The sequence below is a fragment of the Myotis lucifugus genome, unplaced genomic scaffold (genome assembly GCF_000147115.1).
Source record: "Myotis lucifugus unplaced genomic scaffold, Myoluc2.0 scaffold_0, whole genome shotgun sequence".
Lineage (NCBI taxonomy): Eukaryota > Metazoa > Chordata > Mammalia > Chiroptera > Vespertilionidae > Myotis > Myotis lucifugus.
The window spans coordinates 30,149,703-30,168,734 of NW_005871048.1; the positions used below are offsets into that span (position 1 = coordinate 30,149,703).

Consider the following 19,032-nt stretch of genomic DNA (forward strand, 5'->3'; position numbering starts at 1 on the left):
ATTCCTGGATAATTCTTAACTTTTCAGCATATGTGGTGTATCATTTGTGAGCACTTGAAACACTTAAAGAACTAATACTCGGCATGGTATCGCTGCCTCTGCAGCAGGGTTTTGGAGGGGAGAGAGTCCAAGGTGGACTGAAATTGTCTGAAAGGCATCATGAAAGAGGTGGGACATTAGCTGATCCTTAAAAAATGAATTTGCATCAAATAGGAGGCAAACACAGGTTGTGGGACTGCTAGAACAGACGCTGAGGCGTTTTCAGAGGCCTGTGCTTGGCCGTGGCCACTGGAAATTAGGTTAGATAGATAGAGTGTGTCAGACCTAGGGCACCAGCCCAGCCGTGTTACGTATGATCTGAACAAGGAACATGATGGAAGCAGCATTTTACAAAGACTTCTCTGGGTGGGTTGGGACTGTACATTAGATTTATTATCATCACACATATGCACATAAGCTTACATGGGGGTTATTGAAAGACCTAGGCAAATGGTGATGAAAGCCTAAACCAGGAGAGAGGCATTTTTGAAGGAAAATTAACAAGATTTGGTATCTGGTGGGAGTTGGAAGAGGGAGAGGGAATAGTCAAAATGACAATTTGGGAGACTGAAAAAACGATTGTGCCAATGAAAAATATTAGCCCTGATCCATGAGGACTGGTTTCTGTTTTGTGCGGATTCGTTTTATAAGCTTGTATTTGTAACTAAAGAAAAAAAAAGTAAAAAGACTCATAAGACTCATAATGTCTACATATCCAAATAAGAGAAAATTTCAGAACTTTGGGCTCAAAGAGAGCTGCATGCTCAATTGAGCTCTGTGAGACAAGCAAAATGTCCTCCTCAGGACAACTTATGCCAGGAATATGTTCTTTGAATTTACAACTTCTTAAAATAGGAGTCAATAAAAAAAAAAGGCAGCAAGTGTTTTCAAGTTAACCGGAGAGAAAAAAAATTTTTTTCTCCTAACACCACATTTCAAGTTCTGTGTATTTATACTAGTTTTAATGTGAGTGTTTAGAAACTTGTAAGCAATTGAGATAGATTCTTTTATCCTTCATGCAAATTATATTGTGAATGCTTAAATTGTTTTATGTTATGTGGAACAATATTTTTAATCAAATGAACTATAAAACAAACTTACTCCAAAGTTGGTCTGTTCTTCATTTTCTTATAATCTATAATCAGGAAGTCCATTCACTCATGCTTTATAATTTTTGTGCTTTTAAGTGGTTCAGGGAATGTGACATCTGCCTACAGTCACATCTAAATTGATAATTGTTCAGGCAGAGGGCCATTTTAAAACATAGCATGAAGGAAGGTTGAATCTGCGTATTAGAAGGTTACTGAGAGGTGGTGCTCCCCACCTCCCTGACCCCTAACTTTGAACGAGCCCATTCTCTTTAGTGAATGTATCTCATGGTAGGACAACAGCCTCAACCCGGGCCACAGCCCTCTGAGTGAGGAGGAGGCCGCGGTTTCCGAGCTGGTTTAAATGCAGGCTCCTCTTAGCAGCAAACCGCACGCATGTATTCATCATTGATTTTGAAATGATAGGTTTCTATATCACTGGTTTAGGATCCACAGTCTTGCATTCCTGAATCTATATTATGCCAGAATAACAACTTGGTGGCTGGAAACAGAAATGGTTATTATACGGCTCCAAAATGCTGGCTGGCACAATATGCTAAAAAGAGTAGGAATTCGCCAGGCAAAAGCCGAATTTATTTGTTCTTAAAAATAACTTTATGCTCTAAAAATATGAATTTAAGAAGTGTCATTGCAGTTCAAAATATTTTACATTCAATATGTAAACACCTTAAAATAAGAGTAATCTTCTGAAATGGCATAATTTCTAAATAACAGGAAATATTCCAAAAGGAAAATAGAATGTTTTTCAAATCTTTTTTTTTTAGATATGAGGCATTTATTGGATTAAAAACTAAAATGTATGTTTAGTTGGGGTTTTCTTTTTCCCTACTGCTGGCCCACATTTTGCTTAAAATGTGGGCAAAAAGATGTAGGCTTTGTTGGAATTTCTCAGAGTTTACTGTAGAAAATGTTTGTTGTTTTTTTTAAAAAAACACACACATACACACAACCTTTTCTCAGAGGCTCTGTGAAGCATTTCCATTTTTTCGAACACTGGCCCAGTGCTCATCATATCACAGGACAACACATTTCATGAAGTGGTTTTACTTCCTTTTAGCAAAATAACTCCTCCATGCAAACCAGTATCAGCGTCTACCAAGCCGGGGTTTTAGTTTCTTCTGATCTAGTCAAGCTTCACTGCACTGCTTAACTGACTCCCCCACCCCCCTTCTTTTGAAATTACCCAGCTAATTTTCCATTTGATTGTTTGTTTAAACCAGGTCTCACGCAGACTTAATAGATAAGTGGCATATGTATTTGGTATCTCCGTGTGGACTTCAGCTGACAGGAAAGCACAGTGTAGATTTTGTCTTGGTTTTCTCATTCTCTTTTTATCCAATAGAATCTATTAATTAAAATGAAAATCCTAGCATGTTCCCGATAATGATTCAGTAAAACACATTAAATATAAAATTCCTCTGAGCATTCCATTTTATCAAGCATTTCTCTGTGAACAGACTTTTTGTAATTCTCCTGGCGATAAAAGGTAAATGTGTTTGTTTCATAGAACAAGTTTTGCCACAGAAAGCTGTCCAAATTCACTGTAAAAGAAAATTTTGGCTTGGGACATATTTAGCAGGCTTTAGAAAATTTAGCTAAATTTCTTGAAGTTTATTATAGAAGAGTAATTTACATTCAAATTCAACCAATAATTTTTAAACAACTACTGTGTAACTCAGAGCATGTTTAGAGGGTATTTCATTTGGTTTATTTTGGGTTTTCTTTTTCTTCAGTAATGTGAGGATTTAATGCCTAATCCAATTGACAGATTTAATCTTGTAGTTATTTGTTATATATTCAGCCTGTTTATTCTTGCATAAAATGAGACAGGTAAATGAATGGATATGAAGAACAATTGTGCTCTACGTGGTGTGCCTCCAATAGAATCTAATTCACAATATGTTCCCATAAATACCTCCTGAAATATACCTGCGCTTTGCCTTCCCAGTTCCTGGTCACCTCTAGCTCAGACTATCACAGTAGTTTCCAGACTGGTCCATGCTTCCAGGCCTTCCTAATTACAGGATATCCCAAAGCCAGTACATCTTTCTGTCCACTGAGAGGTCTGAGTTCCCTCTGCTCCACAACCCCTATAGATCTGCATCTCCACCATCTAAACCCAAGACCTGTTAGCTTGGAATTCAAGGTCTCCACAGTACAACCTTCAAGTCCCTCCAGAGACCCCAACATTCCTCTTCTTTCATGGTTTCCCTTCTAACCAGGTGTGACCCTGACTGCTCTGGAAATTCCCAGGTTGGCCCTTGCCCAGGGCCCAATCACAAGCCCAGCGTATTTTACTATCTCTTCTCTTTTTTCAAGACCCACATCAATTCCTGCCTCTTACATGAAACTTTATTGGTTAATCTCTTAACACTTAACCTGGATTGCTCTGCGGGCACCTTGCCCCAGGCTGTTTATAAGTTTTGCATGTGTATGTGCTGAATTAACACAGAGAAACAGCAAGGCCTTTGAGGACTGGGGCCTGGTCATTGCATCCCAGTTGGGTAGACACAGTGTCGATCATTTGTCCTGGGTCATAGGTATTTGTGTGTTACTGTAATGATAATGGTAGCAATAACAAAGAGGTTGACTGCCTCCTTTCGACAGCTGCAGAAAACAAAGGTCTAGTTTCCAGAAAGGATTGTTGCATCACGTCCTTGATTCTCTTCTCTGACCAGAGGTGGTGGAGGAAGCCAGCAGATGGCTTCTCTGCCCAGGTGCCACCGATTCCCTCCCCAGCTCTCCCTATCACAGGCAGGATATTTGAATGATGAGAAATGGATTCCTGAAGATACCCATGTTCTATTAGCAGGGGCTAACCATCAGACCTAAAGAACCCTTTTGGTCTTCGCCTTAGATGGCTGTCCCTGTGCTTCGGTGAATCCGTGTTTTAGTGGAGGCATCGTCCCTTCATTTCAGTTCCTGAGAAGGAGTCCTGGTTTTGGAAGTTCTGTGTGAGCAGGAGAGCCAGCCTTCAGGGTCGTACACTGCAGAAGAGACAGAAGAAAACCGGAGGGAGAAATCATTTAAGAAAAGGGGAACTGAACAGCAAGCTGTGTGAGAGGCGGCTCCTCTGGCATGTCCTAGAAATTATAGTCTTGCTGTATGCCCTTTCTTCATTTAAGGACACACAGACACACAAAATAAAACCCAAACCATTGAACTGAAAGAGTGAGTCACTCCAGCCAGACCTCTGCCGAGCCAGTCAATTAAAGTTCAGGTCCAATTCTGGGCTTTTCTTAGACCTTGCATGACTGTCTGACTTCATTCCAGAATTTTTTTTACTAGGAAAAAAAAGGTATATGTTGATTTCTGAGCCAGTTTATGTGTATTGGCTCTCTTCTCATTAAAAGTTTATACTCTCCCTTCAGAGGAATGTTAAATAACTGATTGGGTTACTCTCCATATGTAGATTTCCAATGTGTGTTACTGTATGTCTTAGGCTGTTACCCTTTTATTCTTAATCTCGCCTAGTATATTCTCTAGACACATGCCGGAGTCTGCATTTCTCCCCTGAGCACTTTCCTTGTTTTGTGTTAACAGGGAATGGGTATGGCAACCCCCGAAACTCACCAGGTCTGCTGGTCTCACCTGGGAACTTGAACAAGAATATGCAAGCAAAGTCTCCTCCCCCCATGAATTTAGGGATGAATAACCGTAAACCAGATCTCCGAGTTCTTATTCCACCAGGCAGCAAGAATACGATGCCATCCGTGGTAATGAAAAACTACATTTTAAATAAATGTCAATAATGTTTTGTCTGTGCGTTGCTATTTTTGCATTTGTCTAACTTTGTCAATGACTTAAGTGCTTTCATAAAATGAATTCATCGGTCCTATTTGTATTTAGCTATTATTTCTGGTAACTGGTTCTCATTCCCTTTCCCACATAAAAAAGAACCAACGTCCTAGTGAACTCCACTATAGGACTGGTGTTCTGGGGCAAAGAAAACATTGCCTTTTAAGGCCTTCAATTTATAATTTAAAAAAAAATAATTGCCTATTTTTCTGCTTATGGGACATATGGTTTGACCAATGGTAGAATCAAACTCACAGAATGAGGTATTTCATACCAGATTTTTATAATATTGAACTATTTTTGTCCTCAAGGTGCTGGCAATGAAAAATCTTTTTTATAATTTCTAAATGAAATTTCTAAATGATCTTTAATCTCCTTGCTGTAAGGAGTTAAATATGCATGTTAGCTGCTTTGCCATCTAGTTTGAGGGAAGTTTAGAATCCTGTTAAATGGCAATTCTTCTCTTGGGTATATTGCAGCGATAATGTTCAGTGCATCACACGCCTGTGCACTGTCTCAGTTCATCTTTCCATATCCGTGCTTCATGCAAATAGTTACCCCTCGAAAGCAAATTGTTTTAAAATCCTCGGCATTCTGGGAACAAGGTTATATTTCACAAAATAAAAATTAAAAACGTTGTGGCACTTGAAGAATAAAGAAGTGAATGAGAAGCAGAAATGTAAATAATATCCCCGGACTCTGCCGCTTTTCTTTTTCCTGGGTCTGCAGGGCTAAGCTAAGCTGAAGATAATATGGTGGGACCAAATTCAGCAACAAAGAGACTTACATCAGTGTTCTCCAGAGGAGCTTTGCTTAAGACTGAGAACATTTAAAACGAAGATTCAGTAGACAATTTTAGATCATTCTGCAAACACCTTTTTTTTTCTTTCTGTGCTCTGTGGCCAGCTTCAGGGTAGAACAGTCCTGCAAGCTGATTAGTTTATTATGGCACAGTGCAGATTAATTTTGAATATCAACCAAAAAAAATCACATAATATGCAACGTTCCCTTAGGAAAAGACTGGGCCTAATAAATAAAGTCTTCCACGGGGCCATAGCCGCGCAGTGTGGGCCCTGCATGGCCGGCTGTCTCCATCGGCAGATGGATTCCACGTCCCATAAACCTGATGCTTTCGCAGGGATCCTGTGAGTGGTCAGGCAGGTCTCTCGCTGGCAGCCATGTGCAGTCCCCCTCCTCTACCAAGTGGGGTTTCAAAGGACAATCCTTTTTATTTTTCAAAACCTGATGGTGAAATAATGAATGTGGAGACACTGACCTATGCTGAAAACTGGATAGATTGTCTTCACTTTTGAGGCAACAGCTCATTAAGGGAAACAAAGAATGTCTTTGTAAGGAGTTATCTTTAGAGTTTGGGTTTGAGAACTGTTCAAACTGTTGGGTCTATCAGAAGATGCTTTTTCCTGTATTGAAAAGATTTTGCCCAATGATAAATATCTGCAGACACTAATTTATAAAACTCCTTCCCCATGCTCTCAGTCTGAGGATGTCGACCTGCTTTTGGTAAGTGGTGAGAGAGCTTCCCTTACATAGCACGGGCAAGGAGAAATCCAGGGCGATGCTTAGGTGGAGTAGTAGCTCTTGTAAAATGGGAAAATTTTGGAAGTTATCATGGTCAACATCGATTATATTTAGATACTATTCATCTCAAGTATCACTCACAGGGGAAAGGGACGTCAGGTTATTCTTCTGTCTCAACCTCTCCAAGTGAAGGCCATGTTTTCAATTTATTTTAGGACTTTGTTTATAGCAAAATTCTAATGCGCGCGCGCACACACACACACACACACACACACACACAGAAATCAGTTATTTAAAACCACAAAGATACTTCTTTTACTAAGAAATTTAAGTCTCATGATGTTTAAATTTATGTGAATCTTTACTCTCCTTGCTGTAAGGAGTTAAATATGCATGTTAGCTGCTTTGCCATCTAGTTTGAGGGAAGTTTAGAAGAATCTGAAAAAAGTGGTCAGAGCACCACCTTCTGGTCAGAATATAGCATGAAACTCTACCGGTCTGCTCTGCTGTCTATAGAACTAAAGATAAAACCACCTTGGTTGATTTTAAATTTTTTTAAATTTGCATTTGAATAAAAACTGAAACAATGGAAGTACAGTATACATATTTCACCAGTTTTCAACATAGTCTGTTTTTACCCATAATAAAGCTATGCTACTTGTTACTAGTTCAGTTGCCTAGGAGATACTGATGTAATGGGTTTCTATGGCAACAACTTGTCTCTTGAAGGATTGTAAATGATAGGGTTGGCAGAGTTCATAGAGACACATGTTAAATGATTAATTTTATGAGATTTGTACCAAATTCGATCTTTATGTGCAAAACCAATACTGAAATCTAATATTTTTTACTTTTTAAAAATTCCACCATTAATGTCTTTTTATTTACTTTAAAAGAATCAAAGGATAAATAACTCCCAGTCTGCTCAGTCATTGGCTACCCCAGTGGTTTCCGTAGCAACTCCTACTTTACCAGGACAAGGGATGGGAGGATATCCATCAGCCATTTCAACAACATATGGTACAGGTGAGTAGCTTTGCCACATTCAACTAGTATATTAAATACTTTTTTATTAAAAAGCAAGATGAAAAAGACTACCTTTTAGTTCATTGGGAAGCTTTATTTGTTACCTGTGGTGTTCAGAGCACTAAAATCACTACTTCTGACTTACTAAGACAAAGTGAATATTCACATTTTTTTAAATGACTGAAAGTTTCACTAACCCAAACTGATGTCAATATAGAAGAACAATTTCAAGAAAATGAGCTGTTACTTCTTTGATGTAATAGCTCACTTTCTCATGATTATTTAAAAATGTGTCTAAATCATCAAATATGTATATACTGAAATAGCACGTTGTAGTTCTAATAAACTAGAATTGCAAGTTTTGTTACTTTGAAGCTTTCGTGGAATGCTTATTTTTTGGTATATAGTATATATCTTTTATTTTTTATTTATTTTTAGTATATCTCTTTTAAATTAAAATTGTCCCTTATGTTTTTCTCCTTCTCCCCCCACCCAAAAAGTAAAGTAATTTATAACAGTCATTAAATAATACTAAGAGAATACTTTTAAAATTGAAAATGTTGCCCTAGCTGGTTTGGCTCAGTGGATAGAGCATTGGCCTGCGGACTGAAGGGTCCCGGCCAGGGGCACACGCCTGGGTTGTGGGCTTGATCCCCAGTAGGAGGCATGCAGGAGGCAGCCAATCAGTGATTCTCTCTCAATGTTTCTATCTCTCTCTCCCTCTCCCGTCCTCTCTGAAATGAATAAAAATATTTTTTTACATTGAAAATGTTTATTCTCCTCATCATTTGACCATTCTCGATTAAATACCTTCCCTTGTTGTTTTGTTTCTGATCTAGAGTACTCTCTGAGTAGCGCAGACCTGTCCTCTCTGTCTGGCTTTAACACCGCCAGCGCTCTTCATCTGGGGTCAGTAACTGGCTGGCAACAGCAACACCTACATAACATGCCGCCATCCGCCCTCAGTCAGCTGGGGTAAGCAATGTCATTTCTTTTGTAATACCCTTTTAGGATGCATTTTTAAACGACAAATAGCAATCTCTAAATAATGTGCTCTAATGTCCCATTAGAGGATGTAAAATTCTGCTCTATCAAAATCTGAAAGTAATTATCAGATCAATACCTTTCAAGTACCTTAAATATTGTCTTATTCTTTAAAAGGAGGGGAAGCTCTGGGATGATGACGTAAATTATTTTCCTATTGTTTCAGCCTATATTTATTTCTACTTCTCTCAGTAATATTTTTTATTTAGTTAAGTTTTCACTTAGCTCATGTGGGACGTAAGACAACATTTACAGTTATAAGTTCTTGGAGTTTTTTAAGATACTTGAGAATCCTTAGTCAGCACGAACCATACAGTTCATGCTAATGTTCCAGTAGTACTCATAGGATCAACAACTCCATTGAATAGTAATGTACTCATTTATATGTAAATATATATGTAAATATCCATAGATTTACTAATTATCTAAATTTGAGTATAAGAATCATTTTTGTTGTTTTCTGGTCAGAAGATGTATATTTCTGCCCTCTTGTGGTAGTTTTGAGATATGTCTTTACCATAGAAATGACTCCTGTCGTTAAACTATGGAATTGTCCAAACCTTTAAAAAGCCTCGATTTCACAATCACACTACGTGTAAAACAAACAGTTTTTATTTTAAAGTTTAAAACATGAATCAAAAATTAATAACTCCAAAACTGAAATTAATCTTCAAAAGAAAATAGTAGGATGATATAAAATATTTAAAGAAAACAAGCTTTTATATTTTGGAAACACCTTTACTTTTCTGCTGAGCATTCGGTTAGAGTAGTTAACTAGTTCTACATTTCTATTTCTAAGGAGATAATGAGCATAATATACTGAGTAGAATCAAAATTACTGATTGATGCCACAACTTCGTCTCTCTTACCCCTCCCCTGCTCCAGCAGCTTTCACTGGAACTGATGTCGCATAGATTCGTGTTTTGGGAATGGGGTCTTCATCCAGTCAGCATTTGCTTATGTGCATTCTACTCACTAATCACTATTGTGGCAAAGCTAAACTTTCATATAAATAATAAAATTAATTCACATGACAGTGTCGCTCTGCTTTCTTGAAAAATTAACTAGCTAAGTAGACATTTATTGCAATAACTTTTTCAGGTAATTATCATTAAGTACATCATGCCATCCAGGCAATCTTAAAATACATACATGCGGCATAACACTGCTGAGACTCAGTTGCGAACCCATGTACATGCTTCTTGGCAAAAAATAAAGGTCGCAGTTCACTTCTCATTTTTCACGAAATTCATCCATTATAGAGGACTAGATTTCCTTAGAAATTATCAATGTCAAAAGCTATATAATTTTCTCTGAAAATGGTAGCATCTGACAATTTGCACTTTACATATAAAACACGTATTTATGTATTTTAATTACAATTTTAAAATTCTCTTCTATTTCATGGGAAGAATCTAATTCTCTGCTGCTATTAACAGAGGTTTCAGTAAAGGAGAGGGGTGGGGGGCTGGACTAGAGAGGAAATGAATTACAACAGCCAATCATGAAGCATTTTGTTTAGCTCTGATTCCTTTCAGTGCCAGTTCTCACAGTGCATCATTTGAGTCTAAATTTGGTCTATGAGTTTTTATTGCACTTAATTACTTCCCTTATCCCTCAGACAGGATACACTTCCAGTCCTTCTCATTTTGGCCCACTTACCTCCTTACTCCTCCTCCTTCCCTTTCTTCTTACACCCCTTGAGTGTCTCTCTCTTTCTCTCTCTCTCTCTCACACACACACACACACACACACACACACACATACACAGCTTTTCAAGAGGAGGTTCCTTCAGATGGACTAGCCCATGCTCACACAATTAAGTGTGACACTCTTTTTTGACCTCCTCCCAGGTTGTAATATTTATGTAAAATGAACTATATGAGCTGCCTTTGTTTCTCACAGTATAAATTAATTTTTTAAATTGATTTTTTTTTCCTGGCTAAAGTAGTTTCATGTGCCTGTGGGGTGGGATCATATTCTTTTGGTTAGATACAGCAAAACAAAATATATTTCAGCCTGACCAAGATGGGCGCCACAGTTTTCTCTCAAAATTAAAAATTACTTTTTTCATGGAAATATCTTTAACTCTTCAAAACTATACTTTTAACATTGTCTAGTGCCTGATTTTATCTAAGCAAGTTAGATAAACGGCATAAATTGATTTGATGTAGGGAATAGAGATGACTGGCGGAAGGAACCTGCCATCAAAGGTTAGTGAGAGTTGTTTGCATATTAAGATTTGAGAAAAAGACCCTTGAATTTTTAGGGCTTTTTTCCCCCACCACCTAAAACCAGGGCAGCCTGTTTTCTGGGAGCATTTCTATACATCATCTTTGTTGAGGTGGGTGTGCAGGACATACTGAGAGGCGGTAACTTTGAATAAAGACGAATTTTAAAAGGTTAGATAAAATGTAGTCTGCTAGCCTAGTTTCCAGGAGAAAGCAGTAAGAAATTTGAATAAAACCATCCAATTATCTTTCATTTCTGAACAATTATGGGGAAGGGTAGGTGTCTTCCCCGTTGGAAGGCATTTGTAGAGGACGAGACCTAGCAGCAGGACTTGATATGGGCAATGTGCATGTCTGGCTTCTGGCTTCCCCACCCGCCTCGTTCTCACCCACGCATATGAAGTAGCTCACAAGGATCTGTGTCCACAAAAGTTTTGTTCTCAAGGACAAGTAAACCAACATCTGAAACTCGCATACATACAGCTAAGTGACCTTTAACGGTCCTTTTCCTTTTCAAGAAAACACTTCCTCGAGAACAGTGGCTAGTCAATTAGATTTCATTCTGTTTTGCATCCTCTACCACAGTACAATGAAGCCGAACCTCAGCTATCACTGACGTTTTATGGCTGTGCATTTAGTGTCTCTGGAACTACTCAAAATGCTTCATACGTGCTTTCAGTGTAAAATGAAAGGCCACCCAAAAAATGAACTTAGGGACTGGCCTGTTTGTTTATAGGAAGGGATAAGCAGTAAATGTCTTGTCTTTTATGGGGAAGAAATGCAGCAAAATTTGTACAAGCCAGTTGACATTGGGAGATAATGCAGCTTTCAAAAATTGTACTAAAGAACAACATTTTGATTATGTTACTTTTTGCTTAACTTATCCAGATTAACTGCTTTACTAGTCCAAATCATCAAATATTTTTTTTGAATTTTCCATGTCCCCAGCCTGTGAAGACACAATTTAAATGTCAAAGGGCAGACAAAAGTATTTATGGATATGCCACATATTTTCAGACTCCTAATACACATTCATTATTAAACAGCTGTATGAGTCATTGTAAGAGGCATTTCATTAAATTTTAGTGAAATGATCTTTTTTATCTAGAGCCAGGAAAATTCTTTCTTCCAGAAATCAAAAGATGATTTCCTCTGACATCAAAATGAAGCATTAAGTGACGTTGAACCAAGATAAAATAGCCCACCATTATGGGTCCTTTTGAAATACAGCTCCACCTCTATTTTAATGTCTTATTGACTAAAAAATTACTTAATTAAAACTCTTAGAAAATTCGTATAGAGACTGTAAAATAAATGGGTGATTGAAAATTATATATTCTTGATATAAATGCTAAAACTGCTTTGATTCTATAAGATTATAAAAGGCCCTGGCCAGCTTCAGGTTTGATCCCTGGTCAGGACACATACAAGAATCAACCAATGAATGCATAAATAAGTGGAGCAACAAATCTCTCTCTCTCTCTCTCTCTCTCTCTCTCTTCCTCTTTCTCTCTCTCTCTCTCTCTCTCTCCATATATATATATATATATATATATATATATATATATATATCCCCTTTCCTCCCCCTCTCCCTCTCTCTAAAATCAATAAATAAAAAATTTTAATAAAAAGATCATAAAAGCCAGAGAAGGAAGGGCTTATTAGGGAAACAAATAATTCTCCTTTATGTTATTCTCGACATTAGCTCATCTATTAATAAGGAAAGGAAAGTAATTCTTTGCCAGTAGGTGGTGCTTTTGTATAAAACATCACTCAAAGATAAACTCATTTCTGACTAATTTTGTATCTCTATGCATCTTGAGCTTCAATGGCATCTTTCACAAAGCCAGCCCCAGTTACTCCACTTTTTCCTCTGATATACATATACCTATTTTCTCACTGCTCATAATTACATGTTTAACACCATCCAGTTCTCTCCATTGGAAAGTACAATAATCACCTATATGGTTTGGCAGCCTTGCCTTCCTTTGTTTCAAATGGGTGTGTCTGTATGGATTATTCTTTGCTGTAACTCTTCCTCAGGAAAGAGGTTTCTGTATTCTCTTGACAATGTGGGCAAGTAATACTGACTTTAGCCGTGGATGTCAGTGCAATCTGAATGTGAGAACAGTGCAAGCCTCTTAACATTGACCCCAGCAGTAGGATTGTGGTTTATCCTGATAAAAGTCGTTGTGGTTGCCAATCTACACTTAGGGCTTCCTGCCTTTCGCTCCAGAGTTTCAAGTCCCTAAATTCTCCCACATTTTGTAATAAGGGCAAGTTATACTCTCCTGGAACAAATAAGGACTAGGGGTTATAAACACAATAAAATTACACTAGACCCTTCTTTGCAACAACCTTTTCTTAGGCAAATCCGGATTCGCCCATTAATGGCAATTATAAATCAGAGGAGTGGTACCCTGAGTACTCTAGCAGGGTGAGACTCACATTAGGAAAGTTGAGGTGATTCTGCAAAATAAACAACATTTTTATCCCATGTAGCTGAGAAAAGGTGAAGAAAGTAAAATTATATCCGTTTTAGTGAAGTAGGAAATCTACGTGTTTTTAAGCCAACACTTTAAAGTGCTGCAGATAACTGTCACCCTCCTTCCTCTGTCCTCTTCTTTCGCCTTTCCAGGCTTTTCGCTAGATATGGTCATAGGTAGCCTTTCACGGACGCTATTCACTTCACATTTGAACTCTTTTCCCTTTCTCTGAAGCCTGTGCAACTTATGTGTAAGTGCTCATTAAACTGAGGGAACCATTCATATTCAAAATAAGCTTTTTACACTAACTTTCAAACCCTGGCATTAGTCGATCAAGGACGGATAACTGGAAAGCTAAACAATGAATCTTAAATCTTAGATTCAATTTCGGAGCTAGTCTAGGGAGAAACCCCGCAACACAGAGAACGCTTTTCCAGCGTGTCTGGTTACCCCTTTTCAAACCTGTAGGGTAGGCTCGGGGAGCCTGTCAGACCAGAGGTGTCATTCGGGAGCCTGGGCCAGCGAACCGCTGTCCTCACTGGGGGCAAACGGAGAAGGCGCCGCCCCCTCCAGGGCTTCTGGGCACCCTCCCCCTCCGGGCATGCTCTGGTGTCTATGCGAGAGTCTTAAGCTGATGTTTGATGTAATTGTGAGTTCCTGGGGGCAACAGGCCTCCTCCATCTGTAACTGGGTTTCCTTTCCTCCTACAGAGCTTGCACTAGCACTCATTTATCTCAGAGTTCAAATCTCTCCCTGCCTTCTACTCAAAGCCTCAACATCAAGTCAGAACCTGTTTCTCCTCCTAGAGACCGTACCACCACCCCTTCGAGATACCCACCACACACGCGCCACGAGGCGGGGAGATCTCCTGTTGACAGCTTGAGCAGCTGTAGCAGTTCCTACGACGGGAGCGACCGCGAGGATCACCGGAACGAATTCCACTCCCCCATTGGACTCACCAGACCTTCGCCGGACGAAAGGGAAAGCCCCTCCGTCAAGCGCATGCGACTCTCTGAAGGATGGGCAACATGATCAGATTATTACTTAATAGTTTGTGTTTTTTTTCTTGCAGTGTGTGTGTGTGCTATACCTTAATGGGGAAGGGGGGTCGATATGCATTATATGTGCTGTGTGTGGAAAAAAAAAAAAAGTCAGGTACTCTGTTTTGTAAAAGTACTTTTAAATTGCCTCAGTGACACAGTATACAGATAAACAGACATGCTGAGATAAGCTTAGCACTTGAGTTGTACAACAGAACACTTGTACAAAATAGATTTTAAGGCTAACTTCTTTTCACTGTTGTGCTCCTTTGCAAAATGTATGTTACAATAGATAGTGTCATGTTGCAGGTTCAACGTTATTTACATGTAAATAGACAAAAAAAGGAAACATTTGCCAAAAGCGGCAGATCTTTACTGAAAGAGAGAGCAGCTGTTATGCAACATATAGAAAAATGTATAGATGTTGTGGACAGACCCGGCAAAGGGTGGCCATTGGTAAACGTTAGGAACACGCCAGGTCACCTACCGCCCTGAGAACGCTCACAAACCTGCAGGCGTATCATTGGCGTATGGCACTCAATAAAAAGGATCGATGACCATTAAAAGAGGACCATACCTATTTAAAAAAAAAAAAGTGGAGTTTGAGGGCTAACGTATTTAATTAAATAAAGAAATCTGGGTCTGCATCTCTTATTAAATAAAAGTATAAAAATATGTACATTACATTTTGCTTATTTTCATATAAAAGGTAAGACAGAGTTTGCAAAGCATTTGTGGCTTTTTGTAGTTTACTTAAGCCAAAATGTGTTTTTCCCCCTTGATAGCTTCGCTGATATTTTAAACAGTCCTGTAAAAAAACAAAAAGGACTTTTTGTATAGAAAGCACTACCCTAAGCCATGAGGAGCTCCATGCTTTGCTAACCAAGATAACTGTTTTCTCTTTGTAGAAGTTTTGTTTTTGAAATGTGTATTTCTAATTATATAAAATATTAAGAATCTTTTAAAAAAATCTGTGAAATTAACATGCTTGTGTATAGCTTTCTAATATATATAATATTATGGTAATAGCAGAAGTTTTGTTATCTTAATAGTGGGAGGGGGGATATTTGTGCGGTTGCACATTTGAGTAACTATTTTCTTTCTGTTTTCTTTTACTCTGCATACATTTTATAAGTTCAAGGTCAGCTGTCAAAAGGATAACCTGTGGGATTAGAACGTATCACATGGCAACACCCTAAATTGTCTTTAATACATTAGCAATCTATTGGGTCAACTGACATCCCTTGTATATACTAATTAGTTTATTTTATGCTTTTTATTTTTGAATTTTCACCAAATGCAGGGCCCCTTTCTGATCTCACCATTTCACCATGCATCTTGGAATTCAGTAAGTGCACACCCTAACTTGCCCATATCCTAAATTATCTGGTTGGTTTTCAGCCCAGAATTTGATATGCTTTTTAGAAATATGCCCAGAATAGAGAAGTTGTGCTAGGACCGTGTCCTGCAAACATGGCCCTAGAAACAAGTGATATGAAGTTTGCTCAATGTATAAGTTATAAATTCCCACAGAAGAAAAATGTGAAAGATTGGGTGCTAGACAAGAAGGAAGCAGATAAAGGGATAGTTGCTTCACCATCCGTTTTTAATTATTTTAACTGACCCTCAACAATCTTGTCAGCAATGTAGGACTGTTGAACAATCCCAGTGTGTCAGGACCCCCAAATGTCACTTCTGCATAAAGCATGTATGTCATCTATTTTTTTTCTTCAATAAAGAGATTTAATAGCCATTTCAAGAAATCCCATTAAAGAACCTCTCTATGTCCCTTTTTTTAAATTTTTTCAAGAAATAATGACTCTTGTCTAATATTTGTCTATAAGGGCTTCATTTTCAGACCCTTTTAAAAAGTGAGTGCCATTAAAAAAATGTTCATATCTATTGTTTAAAAGAGATTTCAGTCTAGGAATGATTTTTCTTCTCTTGGAATGTGAAGATCTGTCGATTCATCTCCAATCATACGCAGTGACATACACAGCAAAGAAGATGCAGACAATAAGATCAACACTGCTACATCGTGTGTAGGACACTTCTTACCCATTTTTTTTTCTTTTACTTGTAAAGTTGCTATGTGTTTCTCATTGAAAAAGGCTGCCGCTGGGTGGCAAAAGCCAAGAGACCTTACTAACTAGGCTATATTTTTCTTAACTTAATCTGAAATCTGAAATTAGACCACAATGCACCTTTGGTGGTATCCATATAGGATGCTAACCTGCCTTGTACTAACGTTTTATATACTAAAAACAAGCAAAAATATCTATTAATCATTTCGTATATCCCACTACTCAAGGTATCCATGGAACATGAAAGAAAAAACATTTATGCAAAGGAAAAACAGAAAATCATTGCTGAAAATAGACATACACACACACACATGCATATACACACGTTCACACACACACATTCACACATAGGGGGAAGAAAACTAAGAAGTCATTTTTCTCACCATAGATTTGATCCCATCCTTCAAACACATCTTTATAACTTGATGTGTATAAAATATGCAAACATATCACCAATGTTCTTTATCATTTCAAAACACTTGATCAATATCAGTAAAAACTTATCAGTGGGTGGGAAAGGGTCATTATGTGAAAATATGAAAAAATAGCCATATTAATTTTTTACCTGCACTTTGCCTCAGCAACAATGAAAAAGTGAATTTCTAATGCTGAAAATAAAGTCAGCTAAAGTGCCAGCAGAAGCCTTGGCTATTTATAGCAATTCTGGCGATAGTTTTATAAGAACATGAAAAGAGCAGAATCACTTGAAAATGGATGCCAATCATCGCTTGTCCCCACTACTGAATCCATATAGAGTGGTGGCAAGCTCGTGAAGGGATAATCTGAGAATGTTTTAAAGATGATTTAATGAGAAGAAGCACAATGTTGATTGTGATGAGTCACTCTCTGTAAACAATCACTGTCTATCTTTACCTTATACCTTATCTGTAATTTACCTTTTATTGTATTTGCAAAGCTAGTATGGTTTGGATTTTTATTACAGTAAATCCTTTGTATTTCAGGAGTTTAGGGCAGAGCCCTGAGGGAATGATGTTTCACGTAGTCCATCATAGAGAACATTGTAGGCAACATTCTTCATTGCAAGTCAAAGAACCACAAGTGGCATTTTACACAGCTCCAAGGATTGTTATGCCTAATCCTAGTTTAAAAGACTTTGGGGTAACATTAAGCTTACATACTGGTAACACTGATGCGATATATGCAAGCTGCACAACCTGTATATTGTATGCATTGGTGCGTGGAAAGCTGTTCATTTCAACCTTTTTTAAAATTGTGTTTTTTAGTAAAATGGCTTATTTTTTCCCAAAGGTGGAAGTTAGCATTTTGTAATGATGAATATGAAAATGCCTGTCATCCTCAGATCACTTTAAGGTTAACTAAGGTGAGGATTTTCAAACAATTCAAATACACTTTTTAAGAGAATATCTGCCCTCTCACAATGTTATGTATTTGTTTTTCTTACACACCCATCTTTTAACTTAGAAATAGCTTTTTTTCCCTCCCTTTATTCTTTTGTTTGTTTTTCCAGAGAGTAATGCTTGTATTTCTTTCTTTAAAAAAAAACAAAAAACCTTTTTTCAAGAAGCAGCAGCCACTTGAACCCTCAGTAAAGGCTGTTGCTTAAGCATGGCATACTTCATCTGTTCGCGTGTGTGCCATCTGCTGTGATGTCGTCACTTATACAGCGTGAATTTCTTGCCACTACAGATCTTTTGAAGATTGATGGAATACTGGTGTCTGTTAGAATGCTTCAGACTGCAGATGTAATTAAAGGCTTTTCTTAAATATGTTTTAACCAAAGATGTGGAGCAATCCAAGCCACATTATCTTCGACATTCAATTTGTCCATTTGGGTTATTTTCACAATCCGGTATTGCATTTGCCTTCCCTATTCGTACCTCAAATTGATTCATACCTCAGTTTCATGCAGAGAGGTCAGCTAAGCGATGGATTCTGTTGTGGTTTGAATTCAGCACCAGTGTTCTCTCAGAGCAACATGGGCCTGGGGCACTGCGGGCGGAGGACTTGGATTGCTTCAGATGGTTTGCTGTATCACTTTCCTTCTTTTCCTGGGGACTTGTTTCCATTAAACAGTCATTCAAATAGTTTGTAAATGAGGGCATACAAGCATTTGCAACAAATATTCAAATAGAGGCTCACAGCGGCATAAGCTGGACTTTGTCGCCACTAGATGACAAGATGTTATAACTAAGTTAAACCCCATCTCTGTATCTCAAGGGACTTCATTCAGCTGTCTGTAGTGGAAAAGTGGGGAATTTTCCAAAGTTTCTCCTGCTGGAAATAAGGTATAATTTGTATTTTGCAGACAATTCAGTAAAGTTACTGGCTTTCTTAGTGATGCAGTGTCTGTGGTGCATTTTTTTAATTAATGTTTTGCCTTTTAAATGTATTCTGCTTCATCGTGTGTTTTTAAAAGTAGCTTTGCCCACAAGCGCACATGAGCTTTCTTAGTTTTCAGTTCAAAATACTCAAAAAGAGGGATATTTGTCTTTAGGTGGAAGGATAGGTATGAATTGGATCAGCGTTCTCGGGCTGATCATATGTATTTAGCCAGTGTGGGAAGTTCAAGGTTCTAATTGAGCTCAACTTCTTTATCAAGGCATTTCTGCCCTAGCCGGTTTGGGTCAGTGGATAGAGTTGGCCTTCGGACTGAA

The 19,032-nt window shown here is 38.0% G+C and overlaps 1 protein-coding gene across 8 annotated transcripts in view; it reads left to right on the forward strand.

Moving 5' to 3' along the window:
* MEF2C (myocyte enhancer factor 2C) overlaps positions 1-18,716 on the forward strand; it is a 158,695-nt gene extending 139,979 nt beyond the window's left edge. For 6 of the 8 annotated variants that reach the window (XM_006081228.3, XM_023750051.1, XM_023750063.1 and 3 more), the window contains 4 exons: positions 4,692-4,864; positions 7,382-7,511; positions 8,351-8,486; positions 13,983-18,716. In XM_006081228.3, coding sequence (XP_006081290.1) covers positions 4,692-4,864; positions 7,382-7,511; positions 8,351-8,486; positions 13,983-14,304 — 761 coding nt within the window. In that variant the 3' untranslated portion in view covers positions 14,305-18,716. The remainder of the gene's footprint in view (positions 1-4,691; positions 4,865-7,381; positions 7,512-8,350; positions 8,487-13,982) is intronic. The other 2 variants (XM_014448446.2, XM_006081230.3) reach the window with 2 other exon arrangements.
* The last annotated feature ends 316 nt before the right edge of the window (positions 18,717-19,032 follow it).